General features: G+C 41.4%; 1 protein-coding gene across 1 annotated transcript in view; it reads right to left on the reverse strand.

Annotated features, from left to right (window-relative positions):
• The window catches only part of KIAA2012, a 270773-nt gene that overhangs the window by 212885 nt on the left and 35778 nt on the right, over positions 1-22110 (reverse strand). The window contains exons 3-4 of the mRNA XM_082262270.1: positions 9221-9383; positions 8470-8631 (exon numbers count right to left, since the gene is read on the reverse strand). Coding sequence (XP_082118396.1) covers positions 8470-8631; positions 9221-9383 — 325 coding nt within the window. The remainder of the gene's footprint in view (positions 1-8469; positions 8632-9220; positions 9384-22110) is intronic.

The following is a 22110-nucleotide window of genomic DNA, read 5'->3' on the forward strand; positions in this document are numbered from 1 at the left end:
TGTTCAGGTCCGCTTGTAAGGTTTCCACATCCCGCATAGAAGATATTGGCAAGCTTAGTTTAGTATCATCCGCAAATACTGAGATTGTACTAGATATCCCCTCCTCTAGATCATTTATTAATAAATTAAACAGGATTGGTCCCAGGACAGAACCCTGGGGGACCCCACTTTCCACACCCGCCCAATCCGAGTACTCCCCATTAATCATCACCCTCTGGACTCTCCCCTGGAGCCAGTTCTCTATCCAGGTACTCACCTTATGGTCCATACCTACCTTCCTTAGTTTGTACAGTAAGCGTTTGTGGGGAACGGTGTCAAAGGCCTTTGCAAAGTCCAGATACACCACATCCACAGGCTTTCCTTTATCTAGGTGGCAGCTCACTTCATCGTAGAAGGTTAATAGATTGGTTTGGCAAGAACGATTTTTCATAAATCCATGCTGATTACTACTAATAATACAGTTTCAATTACTAAAGTCTTGTATGTGGTCCCTTAACATCCCCTCCAAAATCTTGCAGACTACAGATGTTAGGCTGACCGGCCTATAGTTACCCGGGATACACCTCGGCCCCTTTTTAAATATTGGTACCACGTTGGCTTTTTTCCAATCAGCTGGCACCATACCCGTCTGTAAACTATCCTTAAAGATCAAGAATAATGGTCTGGCAATCACCTGGCTGAGCCCTTTAAGAACCCTCGGGTGCAAGCCATCCAGTCCCGGTGATTTATTTATGTTAAGTTTCTCTAGTTTAGTTTTAAGTCTATCTTCTGTTAGCCATGGCGGCACTTCCTGAGGTGTGTTGTTTAGTTCGGCCTTACAAGCTAGGTTCGTGTAGCCCCCCGATTCTTTTGTGAATACTGAAGAGAAGAAATTATTTAACACTTCCGCCTTTTCTCTGTCCTCAGTGGCCATATTTCCTTTGTCATCTTTTATGGGGCCAATGTGTTCTGGCCTCACTTTCTTACTGTTTATATACTTAAAGAACTTCTTGGGGTTCTTTTTACTCTCCCCTGCTATATGTCTCTCGTGTTCTATTTTAGCCGCCCTGATTTCGTTTTTACATTTCTTATTACACTATTTGTAATGCTTAAATGCTGCCAATGACCCCTCAGTCTTGTATTTTTTGAAGGCCTTTTCTTTAGCACTAATATGCATTTTTATGTTTGAGTTTAGCCACCCAGGGTTTAGTTTTGCTCTTTTAAATTTATTTCCCTTTGGAATGCACTGGTCAGTCCCCTTGTTAAGTATGCCTTTGAAGCACTCCCATTTTTCCTCCGTGTTCTTTGTTCCCAGGGTTCTATCCCAATTGATATTTTCTAGCAGCGAGCCCAGTTTTGGGAAATTGGCTCTTTTGAAATTCAGCGTCCTTATATTACCCCTCTGCTTCCTATTACTGTAATTAATACTGAAACTTATTGACCTATGGTCACCGTTTCCTAAGTTGCCCCGTATTTCTATATCCATGAGCAGGTCTGTATTGTTGGTAATCAGTAGGTCAAGTACCGCATTGTTTCTCGTCGGTGCATTCACCATCTGACCCATGAAATTATTAGCCTTCTCTTCCACCTTCATCTGGCCTACAGAATTAGATATCAAAGGACTATGTGGACACCAAGTTTAGGAGGAAGGTCCAGAGCACTGCTGTCTCTTGCCTAGTTAGGACAGAGTATGTGAGATTGGTCGCCATCAGGAGGACAACTGCAGCATCGGGGGGAGGACCTTCAGCCACCCTTATTTGTTTCAAATTTGTTTACTGTCCCAGGGATTTGGCTGCTGCCAGTACAGTTCTGCCTGAGGGGGGCTGCATATGCTAGACTGTATGTGACATACACTGACCCCCGCATTATTTATGCTGTATTGTACAATAGATGCTGGTTGCTCAGTAGTCACTGTTAATGAAGTTCTTCTTCTAGGTAGGTGTGCAGAGAAGCATATAAAATGGTATAATGGTATATATTCATATTTTACAAAAAAGTAGTCTGAGTGTTGTACATGTCTGTCTACTCTCTCACTAGTAGTACAGTAATTGAAGCATATTTTTGGGGTACAAGAACTATAGCATATGTTACCATGTACACAGTGAGCAGGTTCAAGTTTTATGGCCCTCAATTTTGCCACATTCACAGATTGTCACAATGTGGCAGGGGGCCTAATCATTCTCCTCTGGGAGCCTAAGGCCAAACCCCCCCCAGAGAAAAAGAAAATTCTACGGCCATGTTATTTAGTGCAAGATACAGCCCATAGTAATAACTACATCAGGTTTGTACCAAACCTATATAAAGTTAAAGGATAGGTGGAGTAATCCTTTTTTTTTTTCACCCACTTTTTTTTTCACTTACACTGTTGAGCGAAACTAGCTCACCATTCTCCTTTCCAGATGCATACTCTGCAGATCTTCAGTGAGCAATTGTTCTACCGCTGTTTTTCCCTCCCATCCCATTAGCAGATCTTCAGCAAGCTGGCTGAACATGCACAGTAGCTTCACATTTGAACATTCATCTCCCAAAAGACACTTAGAAGACAGCATCATAGAACCCTATAAGAATCTACTCTGCAGGAGTGGCAAGGCCACTAAAGGTCTGCTGATTGGATGTAAATGAACACCAGAGGCAATGGTTGCAGTTTATTAGTGAATATTCTCCGCTAGGTGTCAAAAAAGCCTAAGTGAGCTTGGTTTGAAGGTACACTTATCCTTTAGAGTAGACTAGTACTTTGCCCATGCAGTTCACTTTAATGTTACCCTTCCCAAAAGAATATATTTACTTTCTCTCCCTTGTCACTAATTTGGCTTAGTATGGTCTTCCCACAGTTATGTGTCTGCCGTGGGCCAAGCATCAATCTTTCATTTATATTCTTTGGCATTCTTTTGACAGTGTTGCCACTACCCACACACAGATTTTTTGGAAGTTTCTGAAATTCTGTATTTGCTTAGTCATAGTCATGCCCCCATCCGACAGTGCTCAGGCCATGTAACTGTTTACTGAGTAGGGATGAGCTTCGCACATTGGCTGTTTGCCCGTTCATTGAATGTCAAATAAATGGGCTTCTTGGCAGGAACTTTGAGTTTCTGCATTATCATCGACTCTGACCTCAATAAATCACCTGCTGGCTGGGGGATTTGAACCTCACAGCCACGCCATTGCAAAGCCTGGTATTCTACCATCTACGCCACTGTCAAGCGTGCTTAAGCTAAACACACTCTCCCTAACTTTTATCTCATCCACTGTGTGTAGGGGGAGATAGGACTTAGTTAGTTAGGCAGGGAACGTGTGTTTAACCTAAGTGTGCTTGACGGTGGCATAGCTGGTAGAACACCAGCCTTGCTAATTGCGGTGTTGTGGGTTCAAATCCCTTGGCCTGCGGGTAATTTTTTAAGTGGAATTCTATAGTTAATAAATACATTGCTGGCAGGGAGAGAGATTTTTGCTTTTTACAGTTTGTTGAGATCAGATAGTGCAGTGTATACCACAAAGTAATATATATATATATATATATATATATATATATACAGTGCCTTGCGAAAGTATTCGGCCCCCTTGAACTTTCCGACCTTTTGCCACATTTCAGGCTTCAAACATAAAGATATAAAACTGTAATTTTTTGTGAAGAATCAACAACAAGTGGGACACAATCATGAAGTGGAACGAAATTTATTGGATATTTCAAACTTTTTTAACAAATAAAAAACTGAAAAATTGGGCGTGCAAAATTATTCAGTCCCCTTAAGTTAATACTTAGTAGCGCACCTTTTGCTGCAATTACAGCTCTAAGTCACTTGGGGTATGTCTCTATCAGTTTTGCACATTGAGAGACTGAAATTTTTGCCCATTCCTCCTTGCAAAACAGCTCGAGCTCAGTGAGGTTGGATGGAGAGCGTTTGTGAACAGCAGTTTTCAGTTCTTTCCACAGATTCTCAATTGGATTCAGGTCTGGACTTTGACTTGGCCATTCTAACACCTGGATATGTTTATTTGTGAACCATTCCATTGTAGATTTTGCTTTATGTTTTGGATCATTGTCTTGTTGGAAGACAAATCTCCGTCCCAGTCTCAGGTCTTTTGCAGACTCCATCAGGTTTTCTTCCAGAATGGTCCTGTATTTGGCTCCATCCATCTTCCCATCAATTTTAACCATCTTCCCTGTCCCTGCTGAAGAAAAGCAGGCCCAAACCATGATGCTACCACCACCATGTTTGACAGTGGGGATGGTGTGTTCAGGGTGATGAGCTGTGTTGCTTTTACGCCAAACATAACATTTTGCATTGTTGCCAAAAAGTTTGATTTTGGTTTCATCTGACCAGAGCACCTTCTTCCACATGTTTGATGTGTCTCCCAGGTGGCTTGTGGCAAAATTTAAACAACACTTTTTATGGATATCTTTAAGAAATGGCTTTCTTTTTGCCACTCTTCCATAAAGGCCAGATTTGTGCAGTTTGTTTGACTGATTGTTGTCTTATGGACAGAGTCTCCCACCTCAGCTGTAGATCTCTGCAATTCATCCAGAGTGATCATGGGCCTCTTGGCTGCATCTCTGATCAGCCTTCTCCTTGTATGAGCTGAAAGTTTAGAGGGACGGCCAGGTCTTCGTAGATGCAGTGGTCTGATACTCCTTCCATTTAAATATTATCGCTTGCACAGTGCTCTTTGGGATGTGTAATGTTCTGGTACCTTTGGTACCCTAATTCCACTTTTCCTAAGTGTATGCGCCCCACCATTCTCTTTTGGTAAGGTGCGCATACACCTTTAAGACCGATGCTGTCATCACTGAGCGCCGCTGGAGCAGCTATTTCAACCTCCGGCGGTCTCACTCACATGTTCGTTCAACGCCGCATAATCTGCCTTGAAGCTCTCATGCTTGCAAGCATACCTCGCTATCGGAGCCATGCTGCTGATCCCTGTGTCCTGCTACCGGATCATCCGCTCTTGCCGAACCTCTCCTCTACTACATTGCTGCTAGTGATAAGTACCCCACAGGGGAAACCACTATAACCTTCATACTAAAGCTTACACTATCTAGCTCTGCATACTAAGGACTATTACTACATCTGCATTAACTAAGATTGCTAGCTCTTGAGCCTAATACCATCTGCTCTTGCACTGGGTTGGTCTATCCTGTATGTTCACCTGCTACTCTATCATCTGCTACCATACATGATTACTTAACCTATCTGCATCCCATCTGCTACTATCTTACTTTCAAGAACATTCCTTTCAAGTGTCTGTCATCTACCATCTCTACCCAACCTGTCTCTTCAGCCTATCATCACTATATTACTATACATATAAGTCACTCTAGGAACATCTTATTGAGTGTGTGTATCTACTTGCTGAATTGAGACTATCCACACATGATGAGTCTTGGGAGTTGGGATTGGTGTCTCAGCGTTTCTCTACATGACCACTAAAGTGGAATATTTCTGCAGCTGTAAATCCACATTATACATAAAACGCAGGAGCGTTACAGGATGTTTAAAGCTTGGGAAATCTTTTTGTATCCAAATCTGGCTTTAAACTTCTACACAACAGTATCTCGGACCTGCCTGGTGTGTTCCTTGTTCTTCATGATGCTCTCTGCACTTTAAACGGACCTCTGAGACTATCACAGTGCAGGTGCATTTAAACGGAGACTTGATTACACACAGGTGGATTCTATTTATCATCATTAGTCATTTAGGTCAACATTGGATCATTCAGAGATCCTCACTGAACTTCTGAAGAGAGTTTGCTGCACTGAAAGTAAAGGGGCTGAATAATTTTGCACGCCCAATTTTTCAGTTTTTTTATTTGTTAACAAAGTTTGAAATATCCAATAAATTTTGTTCCACTTCATGATTGTGTCCCACTTGTTGTTGATTCTTCACAAAAAAATTACAGTTTTATATCTTTATGCTTGAAGCTTGAAATGTGGCAAAAGGTCGCAAAGTTCAAGGGGGCCGAATACTTTTTCAAGGCACTGTTTATATATATATGGGGACAGGGGTCTCTTGCCGACAACCGTGGGCTGTAGTTGTGGGGGTCTGTGGGGGGAGGCTTATCAGAATCTGGAAGCCAGCTTTAACAAGGGGGCCCCCATATTCTGCCCCCCGCCCCTATGTAAATGGATATCGGGTACATCGTACCCCTACTCATTCACCAAAAAAGTGTAAAAAAAAATGAAGACAAAAGACAGTTTTGGAAAAGTCCTTTATTAAAAAATAAAAAAATAGTGTCCCCCGATGATCAGTCGCCCGTCCGCCTGAAAAATAGAAAAAAAAAAAAAAGAAGATGAAGCTCCTGCTTCTCCAGACGCTTCCCGCGTTCTCATCTGCTTTGATTGTGACAGCTTTTTTATAGGGATCTGACGTCACGAGCCACCCCACAATGCATGCACTGCTCAGGTGCCGTGAATAAATTACTGACGTCAGCTTCTTCTTCTTTTTTTTTTTTTTTTTTTCGGGCGGACGGGTGACTGATCATCAAGGGACACTATTTTTTTATTTTTTAATAAAGGACTTTTCCAAAACTGTCTTTTGTCTTCATTTTTTTTTACACCTCTTTGGTGAATGGGTAGGGCTACGATGTACTCAATATCCATTTACATAGGAGCGGGGGGCCAGGATCTGGGGGCCCCTTTGTTAAAGGGGGCTTCCAGATTCTGATAAGGCTCCCCCCGCAGACCCCCACAACTACAGCCCACGGTTGTCGGCAAGAGACCCCTGTCCCCATCAACAGCACCCACCCCTCCATGCTAAGGGCATGTGGCCTGGTATGGTTCAGGAGGGGGGGGGGGGGCGCTCGCTCACCCCCACCCCCGTTCTGGCCAGCCAGGCTGTGTGCTCGGATAAGGGTCTTGTATGGATTTTAGGGGGAACGCCACAATGTTTTTTTTTAAAATTTTGGCGTGGGGTTCTCCTTAAAATCCATACCAGAACCTCGGGGTCTGGTATAGACTGGGGGGGACCCCACATGTTTTTTAAATTTTTTTTTTACCTGTATTGCCGGGAGCCGACAATACATTACAACAGCGAGCAAGTTTAAATTACATTTTTTCCTTTAGAAATGTCAGTATTGCTGCAGCAGGCTACAAACATCACACAAATGCGCTATTTACAGACACATTAGGGGCCCCTCAGGCATGATATTTAAAGGAATTTTTCATTTTTTATTGTTTCACTTTAAGCATTATTAAAATCACTGCTCCTGTAAAAACGATTGTTTTAGAAAAAATTTTTTGCATTGATTCATGTCCCCCAGAGCAGTACCCAGGTCCCCATACACTTTTTTGGGCCTATAACTTGCATTTAAGCTTTTAAAATTAGATTGATTTTTCATATTCGTGTCCCATAGACTTTAATGGAGTTCACATGTTCGCTGTGCGAACCGAACAGGGGGGTGTTCGGATCATCGCTATTACTGAAGTACTGGGGGTGGTGGCGGACTTGTCTACTTTCGCTGAACCGCAAAAGTTTGGATATTTTGAGGTGCTTCAGTTACATTGTGGAGAGGGCCGTTTGAAGGAATTTGGGGGCCCCAAGCAAAATGGACATGGAGGCCCCCCCGACCCCCCGCACACACGCAAAGCCTACAGGAACCACAGCATAGCCATACAGTTTAAGTATATATATATATATATATATATATATATATATATATACACATATATGATATAGATAGATAGATATAGATATAATAAAGAAAGAAAGGAGAGAGAGAGAGAGGAGGGGGACAGATAAACAAAAAGAGACATAGGAAGACTAAGATTAGAAGGGAGATATAAAAAAAAAAAGAAAGAAGTTTTCAGACCTGTCGGCACTCGGCAGATGTAGAAGCAGAGGGTCCTAGCAGCTACTCACCCTGATGCTATCTGCTCCTCACTCATCCACACCGGCTGCAGGAATCTTAATTGCATTTAGAGCCCTGCTATCTGTATACAGTAGGAGCTGTCAGTCTGCACTGTCCATGGGCTGGTCCATACTCTGCATAAAGTCTAGCTGGTAGGCCAGGGATCTCTCTTGTGTCTGCAGAACCTTATCCGACTTTTTACAAACCTGTTGAGGCAGAGAGGGGCCCCCTTGAGGGAGATCCCGATAACAGTGTCATTGCACTATACTGCATTGACGATCAAAGGGGCGCTCACAGCCTTACACAGTGTCGTTGCATTTAACCTTAACCAGTCGTTGTCTTGGGGCCCCAGGCCAGCCCGGGGCCCCAAGCAATTGCTTGGTTTGCCTGCCTTGTAGCAACGGGCCTGATTGTGGAGAAGATGATTCTATGGCAAAAGGCAAGATTTGGTACTTTTTAGTAGGGTGAGCCAAAAAATCTTTTACCTGAGGCCAAGTTATTTTAATAAAAAATAAATATATTTTATTATTCAAATAAATTCTAAGTTCACCAGCTTTTAGTTTCTTGAACTCTTTTGTTTACCATAAATATACGTTGTATTTTCTAATATGTTGTGCAAGCCATACTAGCTAAAAGCACTCCAGTTACCTGAACTTTTAAAAGCATTGGTATTCGTCCATTGGGGAAGGTAAGTAAAAGCAGGCAGGCGTTGATATTTCAAAGGAGTAGATGACAAGTCTGGATGTCTTCCACTATTCTCTCCCAAACAGCTTGCTAGTTGTTGAAGCTGAACTGAGTCCCTTAGGCTTCCTGAAAATACAAGCAAACAACAATTTAGGAGCTCCGTACTCAACCAGTATGGCAGGTCAAAGTTCTGCCCAGGGACTTTCTCTGATGTTTTCAAGTCCTCTGAAAGACCACCAAGCCTGCATATGAAAAGTCCCCTTTAGGCATTCATAAATATTGTTTACACAACATTAAAAGAGCAACAAATAGGAACAATGGTATCAGTATCACAAGGCCTGTATATTTACCTTCAGGGGAGTTTCACTGTCATGGTAAAAATCATGTGTTTCCATATGCTATGTTGTTCCCTCTTGTAAAAAATCCATTATCTGGTGTTAAAGTGACCACTAACTCATAGAATCCATCTCATAAAACATATATGCATCAATGTAAATTAATCTTGAGCGTGTAAACTAGTATTAGCAGCTGGCTTTTAATAAACATTATTTTACAGCAAGATAAACTTTGAAGCTATAAAAAAATTGCATGCAAAAAGGGGTTGGGACAAACTATAAAGGTATATGAAATAAAAGAAAGAACATTCTGTACTGCTATTTTTATAGTACTTTAAAAACTTTCATTCACAGCTAACAAAATATTTTTTAAAGCTAACCTGCTTGTTGCATCTTGTAAAGGTAGTTTGGATCCCAAGTATGGAGAAGACGAGTAAGATATCTCTTGGGCGAATAGCCAGGCCGGATCTGTCTGGCATACTGAATATCCGCTTCATTTAGAAAATGTAGGTATGGCTGCCAGTTGGAATTGATATGGCCATTCTGGAAAAACACAACAGTGGTTAGAAGTAGGCATTAGTCATAGTCAGCAAAGATCGAGTCCTCTGTCAGTCTCTTGTATGTCATCAGCAATGTTCTATTATGTGATGTCTATTAATACAATCATAAAGTCATTAAAGGAAAATAGCTATCACCCACTTTGTTTATTTTTTATTATTGACCTCACATAGAATTCTAATAATTTTTTTTTTCAGAAAAAGTAAGGCAGTACCTTCAAACACAGAAGAATGGCAGTGATGCATACTGAAATTCTAAGGCTTGATGCACACTTTTGCATTGTCGTAATTACTGCATTATCAAAAAGCATGACAATACACATTACTTGTGTTGGCGTGATGCAGTGTAATTTATTCTGAAAGGCACTCCAAAGCACTTCACCAGTGGAGCTGTGCTGTAGCACTAACATGTGTTGTTGTGCACTACTAGTAATTGTACAGGCATAATTTCTGGGAGGTTAAGGTGCGTTGCCAGCCAATTCATTAGAATAGGCTGCTGTTTACATGGCAGTTTAATGTACCTAAAATAGCGCACTAATAAGTAAAAGGCATGTGTTGATGTAATGCACCCCAGCAGAAAGGTGTGAATCTAGCCTAAATATATAAGGTACATAGTGTAAAGACAGTTTATTGGGCATAGTAAGAGTCCTATGAATATAAATTACTAATCATACATTACATTTTATCCAAGAACATTGTATGCTTCACATAATGACTGTCTATATGCATGCACTCCAGTGGCAGATGCACGTCATTTTTCGGAGAAATTTTAAAAAGAAAGAAAACCGCGATTGGAAAGTAATAGCCGCTAACATCAATCAAACAGTGATAAAATACAATAAAATATAAAAGGTGTAAGTTTATATAACTGAATCCACCATAGATCTCCATTGCCAGACCGCAGGAGGTACATTTTGTTTCTATTTAGACAGGATAGCCTTTCTGGCATAGAATATAAACAACTATCTATGAGTGTTGGAGGTAACAGTGTCACAGATACCCAAAAGGAGGATCCTAGGATCCATATCTACAGACAAGCTTCCCACCGAGTTTATCACGTTCACCACCTCTGCCCAGAACTCTTGGATGAGGAGGCACGACCATACAACATGCAGAAAGGTACAAAGCTGATTGTGACATTTAGGAAATCTATCAGATAGGGTAGGATATATCTTCAAAGGTTTTTGAGCGTGTAAAATGCTCTGTGACGGGAATTTAAGTTGGATATACCTGTCCCTGGCCGATATCATCGGGATATATTGCTGAATCCCTTCCTCCCAATCTTCACAGTATGGAGGGTGGGTATGTCTTCCTTCCAGGTGTGGAACAGTCTACACAGTTATTCATTTGAAACAGCTGTGTAGGAGGCTTGAAACTGGGACAGCCAAACCCTGCTACTAAGGTGAGGTTGTGGAAAACATTTTCATGTCACAGATCATACACCATGGCAAGACTGAGAACAGCAACAAGACACAAGGTAGTTATACTGTATCAACAAGGCCTCTCCCAGTCATAGATTTCAAAGCTTTTCAAGCTCTTTTCAATAAGCACAAAGAAATTGGCAACATTTAGGGGTGTAGATGCAGTGGTTGGCCATATCAACCTAATGGAGCAGATGAAAGACACATCATGCTTACTTCCCATCAACATCGGAAGATGTCCATCAGTGCCATCAGCACAGAACTGATGGAAACCAGTGGGACCCAGGTACACCCATCTACTGTCTGGAGAGGTCTGGCCAGAAGTGATCTTCTTGGAAAAATTACAGCCAAAAAGCCAATCCTCCCATGTGGAAATAAGGCTAAGTGTCTAAAGTAGGCACAAAAAAAACATAGGAACTGGGGTGCAGAAAAATGGCAGCAGGTGCTCTGGACTGTCAAATTTTGAAATATTTGGCTATAGCAGGGTCCAGTTTGTTCATCGAAGAGCTGTAGAGCGGTACAATAATGAGTGTCCACAGGCAACAGTGACGCATGGTGGAGGTTCCTTGCAAGTTTGGGGTTGCATTATTACAAGTGGATTTGGAGATTTGGTGAGGATTAATTATGACCTCAATGCTGAGAAATACAGGCAGATACTTATCCATCATACCATACCATACCATACCATACCATACCATACCATACCAGGGAGGCATGTGATTGGTCCCAAATTTTTTCTGCAGCAGGACAACAACCCCAAACATACAGCCAATATCATTAGGAACAACTTCAGCATTAAAGCGGTTGTAAACCCAATTTAAATGCTTTTGCCTATAGGTAAGCCTATATTAAGGCTTACCTATAGGTGCTATAAATATCTCCTAAACATGCACAGTTTAGGAGATATTTAAAGTGCACAAAGCCGATGACGTCATCGGCGCATGCGCTCTGAAGGAATGGCCACCAGTGCCGTTCCTTCAGAGCCCTATGCCATGAACGGCGGCTCCCGCGCGCATGTGCGGGAGTGATGTAATCGCGCCCCCTGGCCAATCAGATGGCCGGAGGATGCGAACAAGGAAGCAGGACGGCCCGACATGTCGGCCGCCCTGTCGCTGAGCGGGCCGCACTGCGAGGGCTTCGTTTTAAGGTAAGTATTTCATAATGAGCTAGTATGCGATGCATACTAGCTCATTATGCCTTTGTCTTTACAGGTTTTTTTTTTTTTCATTTTTTTTTATGTGGGTTTTCTTCCTCTTTAAGTAGAACAAGGAGTCCTGGAAAATTGGCCACCACAGAGCCCTGATCTCAACATCATCGAGTCTGTCTAAGATTTCATGAAGACACAGAAGGATCTGAGGCAGCTTACATCCAAAGAGCTGTGATTAGTTCTCCAAAATGTTTTCATCAAAAACCCTGTGCAAGTGTACCTACAGTATAAGAAATGATGCTGTTTTGAAGGCAAAGGGTGGTCATAACAAATATGGATTTGATTAGGATTTCTCTTCTGTTCATTCACTTTCCATTTTGTTAATGGATAAAAATAAACTATTATTGCTTCTATGTCTGAAAACATTCTTTTAGTAATAATGAACTAAAAGTGAGTGTGAAAGAAGATGTTGTTGATGGAGAGTGTGATGGTGCTGAGGCATTGGGTGGAACATATGGGTGGCATTGGGTGGTACATATGGGTGTGAATTTTGCAAAGGTAATTGTTAGAGTGCGTTAGGCACCATGCACCCTGGGTGTGCACCTAGCAGTACTAAAGTTTAGGGCAGTATCAGGGAAGAATGCGTGGAACAGACTTCTTGCTTCTGGGCATTCGTCCCTGGGTGCATACTGCCTCGAACGATAGTACTGATAGGTGTGCCATCCAGTCACAGCAGCTGTCAGGCTCTAATAGAGTTTGACAGGCTGCCAGCAGAAAAACTGGACAGTACACCTACAGTATACTCTCCAACCACCCCTAAACACATCATGAACCACAACTAAATGCTCATCTCATTACACAGATAGAAAGGGCTGCAAGGGCTAAGACAGTGGTAATATTAGGAAATTGTTAACTACCCTAAAATTGACTTGTGGACAGGTTCTGCTGGAACAGTAAAAAGATGGAAATTTATAAGCCTATCACAAGTCAATGGTACAGTTTATTTCGCAAGGGGCAAAGTTTGTGAAAGTGCAGATAGCGGGGCTACTGATGTTGAGTAACTTTTGTAGCCAGTGAGAGCATTAGAACGGTTAATTCGCGTACCCACTCAAGCTGGACTAGGCTAGTGGTTGGTACAGTTTTATGGATCATAATACACTACCCCGTAAAAAGGGAGTAGTATATGGCAAAACATCAGTTTGTAGTGTCTTTATTTTAAGAGGGACAGTGAGGGCAACTTGGCCTTGCACCCAGTCATGTACTTTATTCTTTATTTCCTATTAGAAAAACCAAGTGCAATTAATAATATAGAGCATACCATGATTTCATTTCCTATGTTCATACTCCTTTTATTAAGAGAAAAAAAAAAAAAAAACTTCCAGGCATGTACATCTCAATATCAATTACACTCATGTGTATGACTTGTTATTTGTTGTGAGAAATAAAGAATAAAGCTCAGGATTGTACCCTTGTTAAATCAAATCCAGGCAGATTCACCCATCATTAGTGTTCCGCTACAGTGCTAATTCTCAGACATGCTATTGGGTGGAAACCACTGATAATCACAGAAAAAAATTGTAATTAGTATTTGCGTCCCATGTATCAACTAACATTCCATGTCATATGTTTCAAAGCCATAATAATCTAAGGATGGGTAGGGCACTCTTAGTTCAGCAGTAGTGCAACTGAAAAAAAAAATGTAATTGCAGAAAATCTCAAAGATCTCTAACTGTGGCGAAATATAGTTGTATAATTTCTGTAACATTTTGCAACTGTCAATTCTATTATATTGACAGTATTGATACATTATATTTATTTTGCTAGTGGTAACGAATTGTTCTCAAGTAATTGTATGTGCTGTCATTGTTTTACATGTTTGCATTTGTTAGCAGACTTTACTTAGCAATAGTAACTGAAGCAGCTTAGCAACAAAGGTGTGTGTGAGAACAGATTATGGCCCTTCAATAACTCTTCATTCCAATGAAGCCAACCATTCATTTTAAGAAAGCCCGTCAAATAACTTTGCGTTTTAGGAACACACCCATGTTATGAAATCCCAGTAATACAAGAAATGCTTATATGAAACAAATAAACAATGGGTGGGTTAGGAGAATCACTTGTATCACTGGTTATCTATTTAGTGCAGCCAAATTCACAACTGTCAGCATATTTGTAATAAATGACAGGTACCAGAGATACAATGATCTCCAGACATCCATTGTGGCCAAGAGTTATAGATTTTTTTTATCAATGCTACTTTTTTGAATCATCACTGGTTTATCCCACCCTGTCACTAGGTCATCGGGCAGTGCTACCCACTCATTTATGTAAGAACCCCCCCCCCCCCAAAAAAAAAATGTGTTGCATGGCTATATCTTACAGCCTAAGTCTGGGTAAAAAAAAAAAAATCTCCCCCCCCCCCCCCGAAATGGTTTAAAACAGCTGCTCTGGCTGCAACTGTCACCTCTTCTCTCATACTGTCCCCTGCATTAATCCCTTTCTGCCACTAGATGCCTTCAGACTTCCAAAGTAGATGACACCTAGTGTAATCAGACCTGAAGACCGAGGAAATTCTGTGAGTGCGGGACCTTATGAACTAGCCCTGTGAATGGGTGTCAATGTGGCAATCTGCATTCACATACGATAATGCTGAGAGCAGCAATGATACTTGCACATCTTCTGACTTTTAATATACGCTAAATTGGGCGCTCTAGGTCCTCCCTATGAATGGCATAAATATATATGTAGCAGGATTCCCAGCCGTTGTGCTGGATATGGGTCCCCCTGGCCCACCGGGTGCAACAAAAGTACCCTTGTGCATGTTCCTCCAAGTGTGAGTGCTTAGACAGTGACCAGTCCAGTATCTTTGGGTTTTTAGGTTTATTTAAGAACTTGGATGGGAGAAGGGAATAAGTCGGATACTCCTCTGTCTCAACTATGCACAATTTTCTAGGGACAACTGAAAACGCTTCTTGACGCTAACTTGCCGCTGACTAGATGCCGTTCAACGCCGGTTGACGCTGGTTAACACTGGCTTGCTGCCTGTTTACTCCAAACTGACTTTGGGCTGCTTTCTCACTCAAAGAAGTCCTTTCTTTAGCTCCCTAAGCACTCTTTGTTGAGGTAGCTACTTGTACTGCTGCTGCGCTGCTAAACACTTTAGGGTCCACACCGGCACCCTCTTTCTCTCAGGGCTTCAACACTGGCACCTCCTTTCTCTAAACCTTCTCCTCAGGTTAGCTGGCTCCTGGATCCCCTTGACCTTCTGGAGTGGTCCCCTCTCCTAGGCAGACCCCTGGGCAGTTATAAGTACTCACGATACTTTTTTCCCTGAAACTTCTGCCCAGCAGCTCCACTCAGTCCACAGCACTCTGGATCCCTCTCTGCAGCCCAGCTCAACCTTCGACCGCCCAGGACACTCTCACTTGCGCTGACAGGAGGAGACATAGCCGTCACCCTCTTCCTGGGACTCTGCTCCCCTCAGACTTATAACCCATCCCAGGATGCATTGAGGGCAGAATCTGCCCTCGGGGATAGCTACAAGCGCTGGTGTACTATCGGCTAGGTTTCCTCCACCATTCAATGAGGGCCCTCATTGGACATAGTGGGGAGACTCCCCAGACTCAACAGACACCCTGAGTAACACATGACAGCCTAACAAATTGATCAGACCCCTCTGATATGCAGACAGGGCCACCCATATGCTTCTTCCTAGCATCTACCTAGGAGGGTGCTACATATATATATATATATATACACACACACACACACTATATTACCAAAAGTATTCGGACACCTTCTTTTACGTGCACAGAAACTTTAATGGCATCCCAGTCTTAGTCCGCAGGGTTCAATATTGAGTTGGCCATCCCTTTGCAGCTAAAACAGCTTCAAATTCTCTGGGAAGGCTTTCCACAAGGTTTAGGAGTGTGTCTATGGGATTGTTTGACCATTCATCCATTCATGAGGTCAGGCACTGATGTTGGAGAGAAGGACTGGCTCGCAGATTCAGCTCTAATTCATCCCAAAGATGTTCTATCCAGTTGAGGTCAGGACGGGCCAGTCAAATTCCCCCAATCCAAACTTGTTCATCCATGTCTTTCTGGACCTTGTTTGTGCACCGGTCTTAATCATTTGGTGGATAGGGGATTATAATGTGGGGTTGTTTTTCAAGGGTTGCGGACTAAGACTGAGATACCATTAAAGTTCATGTGCGTGTAAAAACGGGTTTCCCAATACTTTTGGTAATATAGTGTATTTCAATACAAAATCCTCCAATCAGTGGGAGTATACCGGTGAGGACAAATGAGAAAAAACTGAGTTCTAAAAACCTGATTTAACTAAACCACCAGAGGAAAAAAAAATATTTATTTATATCGCAACTCACTGGCCTATATTAAATGATCACTTTATTCATATTATTAAAAAAAGGAAAAGAAGTAATCAAATACAAATTCATATTATTAAAATGGTACCAAAACCACACCATGCACACCTAAAAACACGCATCCACCTGTCTCTCATATATATATATATATGTATATAAATATATATATTTATATATAGGGTAAGGGCTGGTGATCCCAAACTTCAAGAATGGATGGAATATGTGATCATATGATCATGTGATAAATGAGTTCTTATGCATATAGATTCCAGTCCATAGCACCCAACAGGATAGTATGTACAGTACCTCACAAAAGTAAGTACACCCCTCACATTTTTGTAAATATTTTATTATACCTTTTCATGTGACAACACTGAAGAGATGACACTTTGCTACAATGTAAAGTAGTGAGTGTACAGCTTGTATACCAGTGTAAATTTTCTGTCCCCTCAAAAAAACTCAATACACAGCCATTAATGTCTAAACCACTGGCAAAATAAGTGAGTACACCCCTAAGTTAAAATGTCTTACTTGGGCCCAATAAGCCATTTTCCCTCCCCGGTGTCATATGACACGTTAGTGTTGCAAGGCCTCGGATGTGAATGGGGAGCAGGTGTGTTAAATTTGGTGTGATTGCGTTCACTCTCTCATGCTGGTCACTGGAAGTTCAACATGGCACCTCATGGCAAAGAACTCTCTGAGGATCTGAAAAAAATAATTGTTGCTCTACATAAAGATGGCTTAGGACATGGATTACTGGAAGCATGTCCTGTGGTCCGATAAGACCAAGACAAACTTATTTGGTTCAGATGGTGCCAAGCATGTGTGGTGGCAACCAGGTTAGGAGTACAAAGACAAGTATGTCTTGTCTACAGTCAAGCATTGTGGTAGGGGTGTCATGGTCTGGGGCTGCATGAGTGCTGCCGGCACTGGGGAGCTACAGTCCATTGAGGGAACCTTGAATGCCAACATGTACTGTGACATACTGAAGCAGAGCATGATCCCCTCCCTTTGGAGAGACTGGGCCGCAGGGCAGTATTCCAACATGGTAAAGACCCCAAACACACCTCCAAGACGACCAATGCCTTAGTAAAGAAGCTGAGGGTAAAGCTGATGGACTGGCCAAGAATGCCTCCAGAACTAAACCCTATTGAGAATCTGTGGGGCATCCTCAAATGGAAGGTTGAGGAGCGCAGGGTCTCTAACATCCATCAGCTCCATGATGTCGCCATGAAGGAGTGAAAGAGGACTCCAGTGGCAACCTTTGAAGCTCTGGTGAACTCCATGCCCAAGAGGGTTAAGGCAGTCCTGGAAAATAATGTTGTCCACACAAAATATTGACACTTTGGGTCCAATTTGGACATTTCCACTTAGGGTTGTTCTCACTTTTTTTGCCAGCGGTTAAGATATTAATGAAATTTACACTGTTATACAAGCTGTACACTCACTACTTTACATTGTAGCAATGTGTCATTTCTTCAGTGTTGTCACATGAAAAGATATAATAAAATATTTACAAAAATGTGAGGGGTGTACTCACTTTTGTGAGACACTGTATATCAAACAACACAGTAGAAGTTCTGCATAATTCAAGGTATATGGTGTAATGAAGAAAAAAATGCTCAATTAGCTTTGAGTCAACAAGTGATGTGGTCCAGAGCCGAATCTGAGTTCGGGGACTATGTAAAGTCATATCGGCTTTACAGGCATATACGTAGCTATATTATGTAGAGGGTTAGTCAAAGCATGTGTGAGAACATAGATGACACCTCCCTCGCACACCAGTAAATATTCCACAAGGTAGGCATGTTTCATTATCAACTTGGAGATAAAGACTTAATGCCTTAAATGTCCATGTAAATCAAAGGATCCAATTGTCATGAGATATGTCTTGGGTTCATGCATGCCTGTGATACTTATTCATCCAATAGCCTGTGTGGGTCCAAGACTGCCATGAAGGGGAATCTCCTACTTGGATGTCAGTGTCTCGGGCCAAAAGTGAATCAGCAAAGCTCAAAAGAGAGAGGATAGATGCTGACTGAGCCTGACCAGTTTTTGCCGAACACAGGCCAACTTCTTCAGAGGCAAACTCTTCTGACTTGCTTATAGGCATAAAAAAAGGTAAGTAAAGACAAAGTAAAAGAAAAAAAAAAGCAGGGGGGTTCCAGGGGGATCTTGGAGTTGGCCTTAAGTGAAGCAGATTCTAGGAAGCATCCAAATCCACTTTAATCAAAACTGTTATTTGTTTTGGATAGAGTGGTAAAGGGAAGGCACCTCTACCAACTCTTGTTCATTGCTGTTTGGGTCCCCATTTAGGAGATTTCCCCTCACATGATCACATCTGTATATTAAACTGATTTTAGACAGACCAAGAAGCAATCAAATAAAACAATCATAATTTCCTGTCTATTTAAGGGTGTCAGACAGAAGAGGACATGAAGGAAAAATCTTTGCAAGGAAGACCAGTAACTCTCCCTCCTTACCCCAACTCCACAGAATAGATCTGGGTGTTCCCGATAGCCATGGAGCAAATTTTGGCTGATTCAGTATGAATTGTCTGAAATATGATGGATGTACAGCCAGCTTTGTTCTGGCTGAAATACATGTATTTATTACTTTTCAAGGAAACCATAATTGCAATAAATGACATATTTTTATATTTGCATGAAGTTCTCTGTCAAAGAACTTTTTAATTGTGATGGTTTCCTGAACCTTTTACATATACAGAACATCTCTAAATATTAACAACTGCTGTTTTTTAAGAAGCAAGTTGAAATTTGGCAATATTGGTCATTTAAATTAAGGTTGCATCTATCTTTACTTGACTATACACCTTTGAAGTCATAACATACAAAAGTGATAAAGAACATTTTTCAATTCAGGCACATTCTTTGTCATTAATGTTGCATTATTTTCATTCCCCAGCAGGTATTGCACTGCTGGAGATTTATTCTACAAATACCCATATCTAAGAAATGATTCACATATTTGCAATATTTGCAATACATTAGCCACAGGAGGGAAATACACTCAGTACAGAGCTATGTGAATTGGATAGCCCATTTTCTATAGAATTTAATACAGAATGACAATATCTTTCACTACAATTTGTTTCCACCAACCAGATTCCAGAAAGCAGCCCGCTGTCTTACAGAGTTGATGCTTTGTGTTGATAGCGGAGCCAGTTAGGGAAAACAATGTAATAGTTTTCAAGGCTAGAGGCATGTTTCAGCAGGCCCTAAATATCTACCACCCTTGTGATGGACATTAAGCAGACTCTGACCGCTCCCTTATACTTGTGTTATGTAACAAATGAAACACTTTGGGATGTATCCATCTGCCATGTTGCATCACTTTAATTAAGGCTGCAGTCAACCATTAAAAGGCATTTTTAAAATGTATTAAATAAAGCCAAATGTTGTTTAAAGGTTCAACACATATTAAACAACCACTCAGTTAAAAAAATAAAAAATTTAAAGGGTATACACCTCTTAAAAGTAATTGTTTCTTTTTTCTTAAGGTGACTGTCCCTTTTTTAAATATCTGTATTAAAGTCAGGGGCGTAACTACAGGGGTTGCAATTGCAACCGGGCCCCATGCTCCAGGGGGCCTGTGTGGCTCCCCTGTACGCCTGGATAGGAGGGGCAGTGGGGGAAGCATGTAGAGAAATCTCTGTCCTCCTTTTTCCTCATGTAGATGCAGGAGGAAATGGAGGAGATTGGTTCATCTGTATGCTGCCCCGCCACTCCTCCTATCCAGCTCACTTGTGTTCTGCTGTCTCTGGACCCCTGTGTACTCCCCTGCCCCCCCCCCCTGCTGTGCTGCCCCCCACTGTGCTCCCTCCCCTCTCCTGCCGGCTGCTGCAGGGGATGTGTCACAATAGAGAACCAGGAAGGGTCAGTACATATGTAATTTACCAGCTCCTTCCTTTTCTGAATGGACAGAGTCATAGTCAGTGACATTGTAAAAATAAATAAATAAATAAAATGATGAAAAATAATACAATTAAAATACCAAAAAAAAAAAACTACTGACACCAGTGGGTGAACTTCCATGATCGCAAAGGTCACACTTGCGACCGGGTTCTGACATTCCACCACCGTGGGGAGGCCCCAAGATGGCAGGAAGGGGGCTCACTGCAGAACTTGTAAAAGGGTGCCACTGCGGGACCGTAAAAAAAGGGACCCCGCAACGAGAATAAAGGGCCCCAGGATCAGTGGGAAGAGCCCCAGGCTTGAAGGAAAGGGCCCCGGCCAGGGGTCCGGGGGGGCCTTTCATGTTTTTTTTGCACCGGGGCCCTGAAGGTTCTAGTTACACCTATGATTAAAGTGGAACCTAACCCACTGATGTAACCAGTTCTCAGACTTTCGTTAATCTAGGTGGATGTCATATGACACCGTCCCGAATTGCGACAGAGCAGATGACTGATCAGTGTACCGGCCCGCTGCCGTTACCATGTGATCACTGTGACCAATCACAGCAGATCACATGACAATTGTAAACAATGGATGGCCTTGCTTTCATGCCATCCATTGTGTACAATTATGTTGCTAGCTGTGATTGGTCACAGTGATCTCATAGTGATGATAGGGCCCATCAGTACCATGTGATTAGCTCTGGCCAATCAAAGCTAATCGCAACAAAACAAACTAAATGAACCAATTTCATTCAGTAAAATGCTGGCTTATAGCAATTAAAATTCATTGCTATAAGCAATGATAATGTGTAAAAAAGAAAAAAATACTGATCACTTTCCCAGAGTAGTGCAATGTTACTATGGTAACATTATATTGCTCTGGTCATAGTGTGTTTAAAAAAAAAGAAAGAAAAAAGTGGAATAAAATGAAAAAGAAAATTGAAAGAAAAATTATTACAATTTTTTTTTTTTTTTTATACTGCCACCAGTCAGTGTCCCTGATCCCTGCCACACCAGTTATATGATGACTTTGCACTGTACTGGTGACTGTATGTTAAAAAAATAAATAATTGTATTTTTTAATAAATCAATTTTTAAATTTCTTAATATTCCTTATTAATTTCTTAATATTTCAAATAATTATGACAAAAAAGTACAACTTAAAAAAACTCGCTATGCCTCTTACTAAATACCTTGGACTGTTTACTTTCCAATAAGGAGCCATTTGGGGGTCATATGTACTGTCCTGACATTTGGGCCTCACGAAGTGAGATAGGCAGTCAGTACATCAGGATTAATGATAGATTTTCAGATATAAACCATAGTTTGTTGACTTTCAGACCAAATAATATACACTGATTTGGGTTATTTTCACTAAAGAAATGTAGCAGAATACATTTTGGCCTAAATTTGTGAAGAACAATTATTGATTTGCAACATTTTATAACAGAAACATAGAAAGCACTTTTTTTTTCAAAATGTTTAGTCTTTTTTCGTTTATTTAGCAAAAAAAAAAAAAAAAAAAGTGGTGATTTAATACAACTAAAAGGAAGCTCTAGTTGTGTGAACAAAAGGATAAAAATGTAGTTTAGGTATATTGTTGCATGACAAAAGTGCAATTGTCTTTCAAAGTGCGGACAGGAAGGGGCTAAAAGTGCTCAGTATTGAAGTGGTTAAGCCCTCAAATGGCTGGTGTCATAGCTGATCACATGTGTGGCACCATAGCAGCTGCAGATGTAAATAGAGGCAAAGATGGTGCCATCTTCAGCTGTAAAGGATAGGAGGGTTTGATTCCCCGTTAATGGTATTTCTGCAAAGCATTCATACTGACCCCTTCTGTTG

The sequence above is a fragment of the Pelophylax lessonae genome, assembly GCF_965119305.1.
Source record: "Pelophylax lessonae genome assembly, chromosome: 6".
Taxonomy (NCBI): domain Eukaryota; kingdom Metazoa; phylum Chordata; class Amphibia; order Anura; family Ranidae; genus Pelophylax; species Pelophylax lessonae.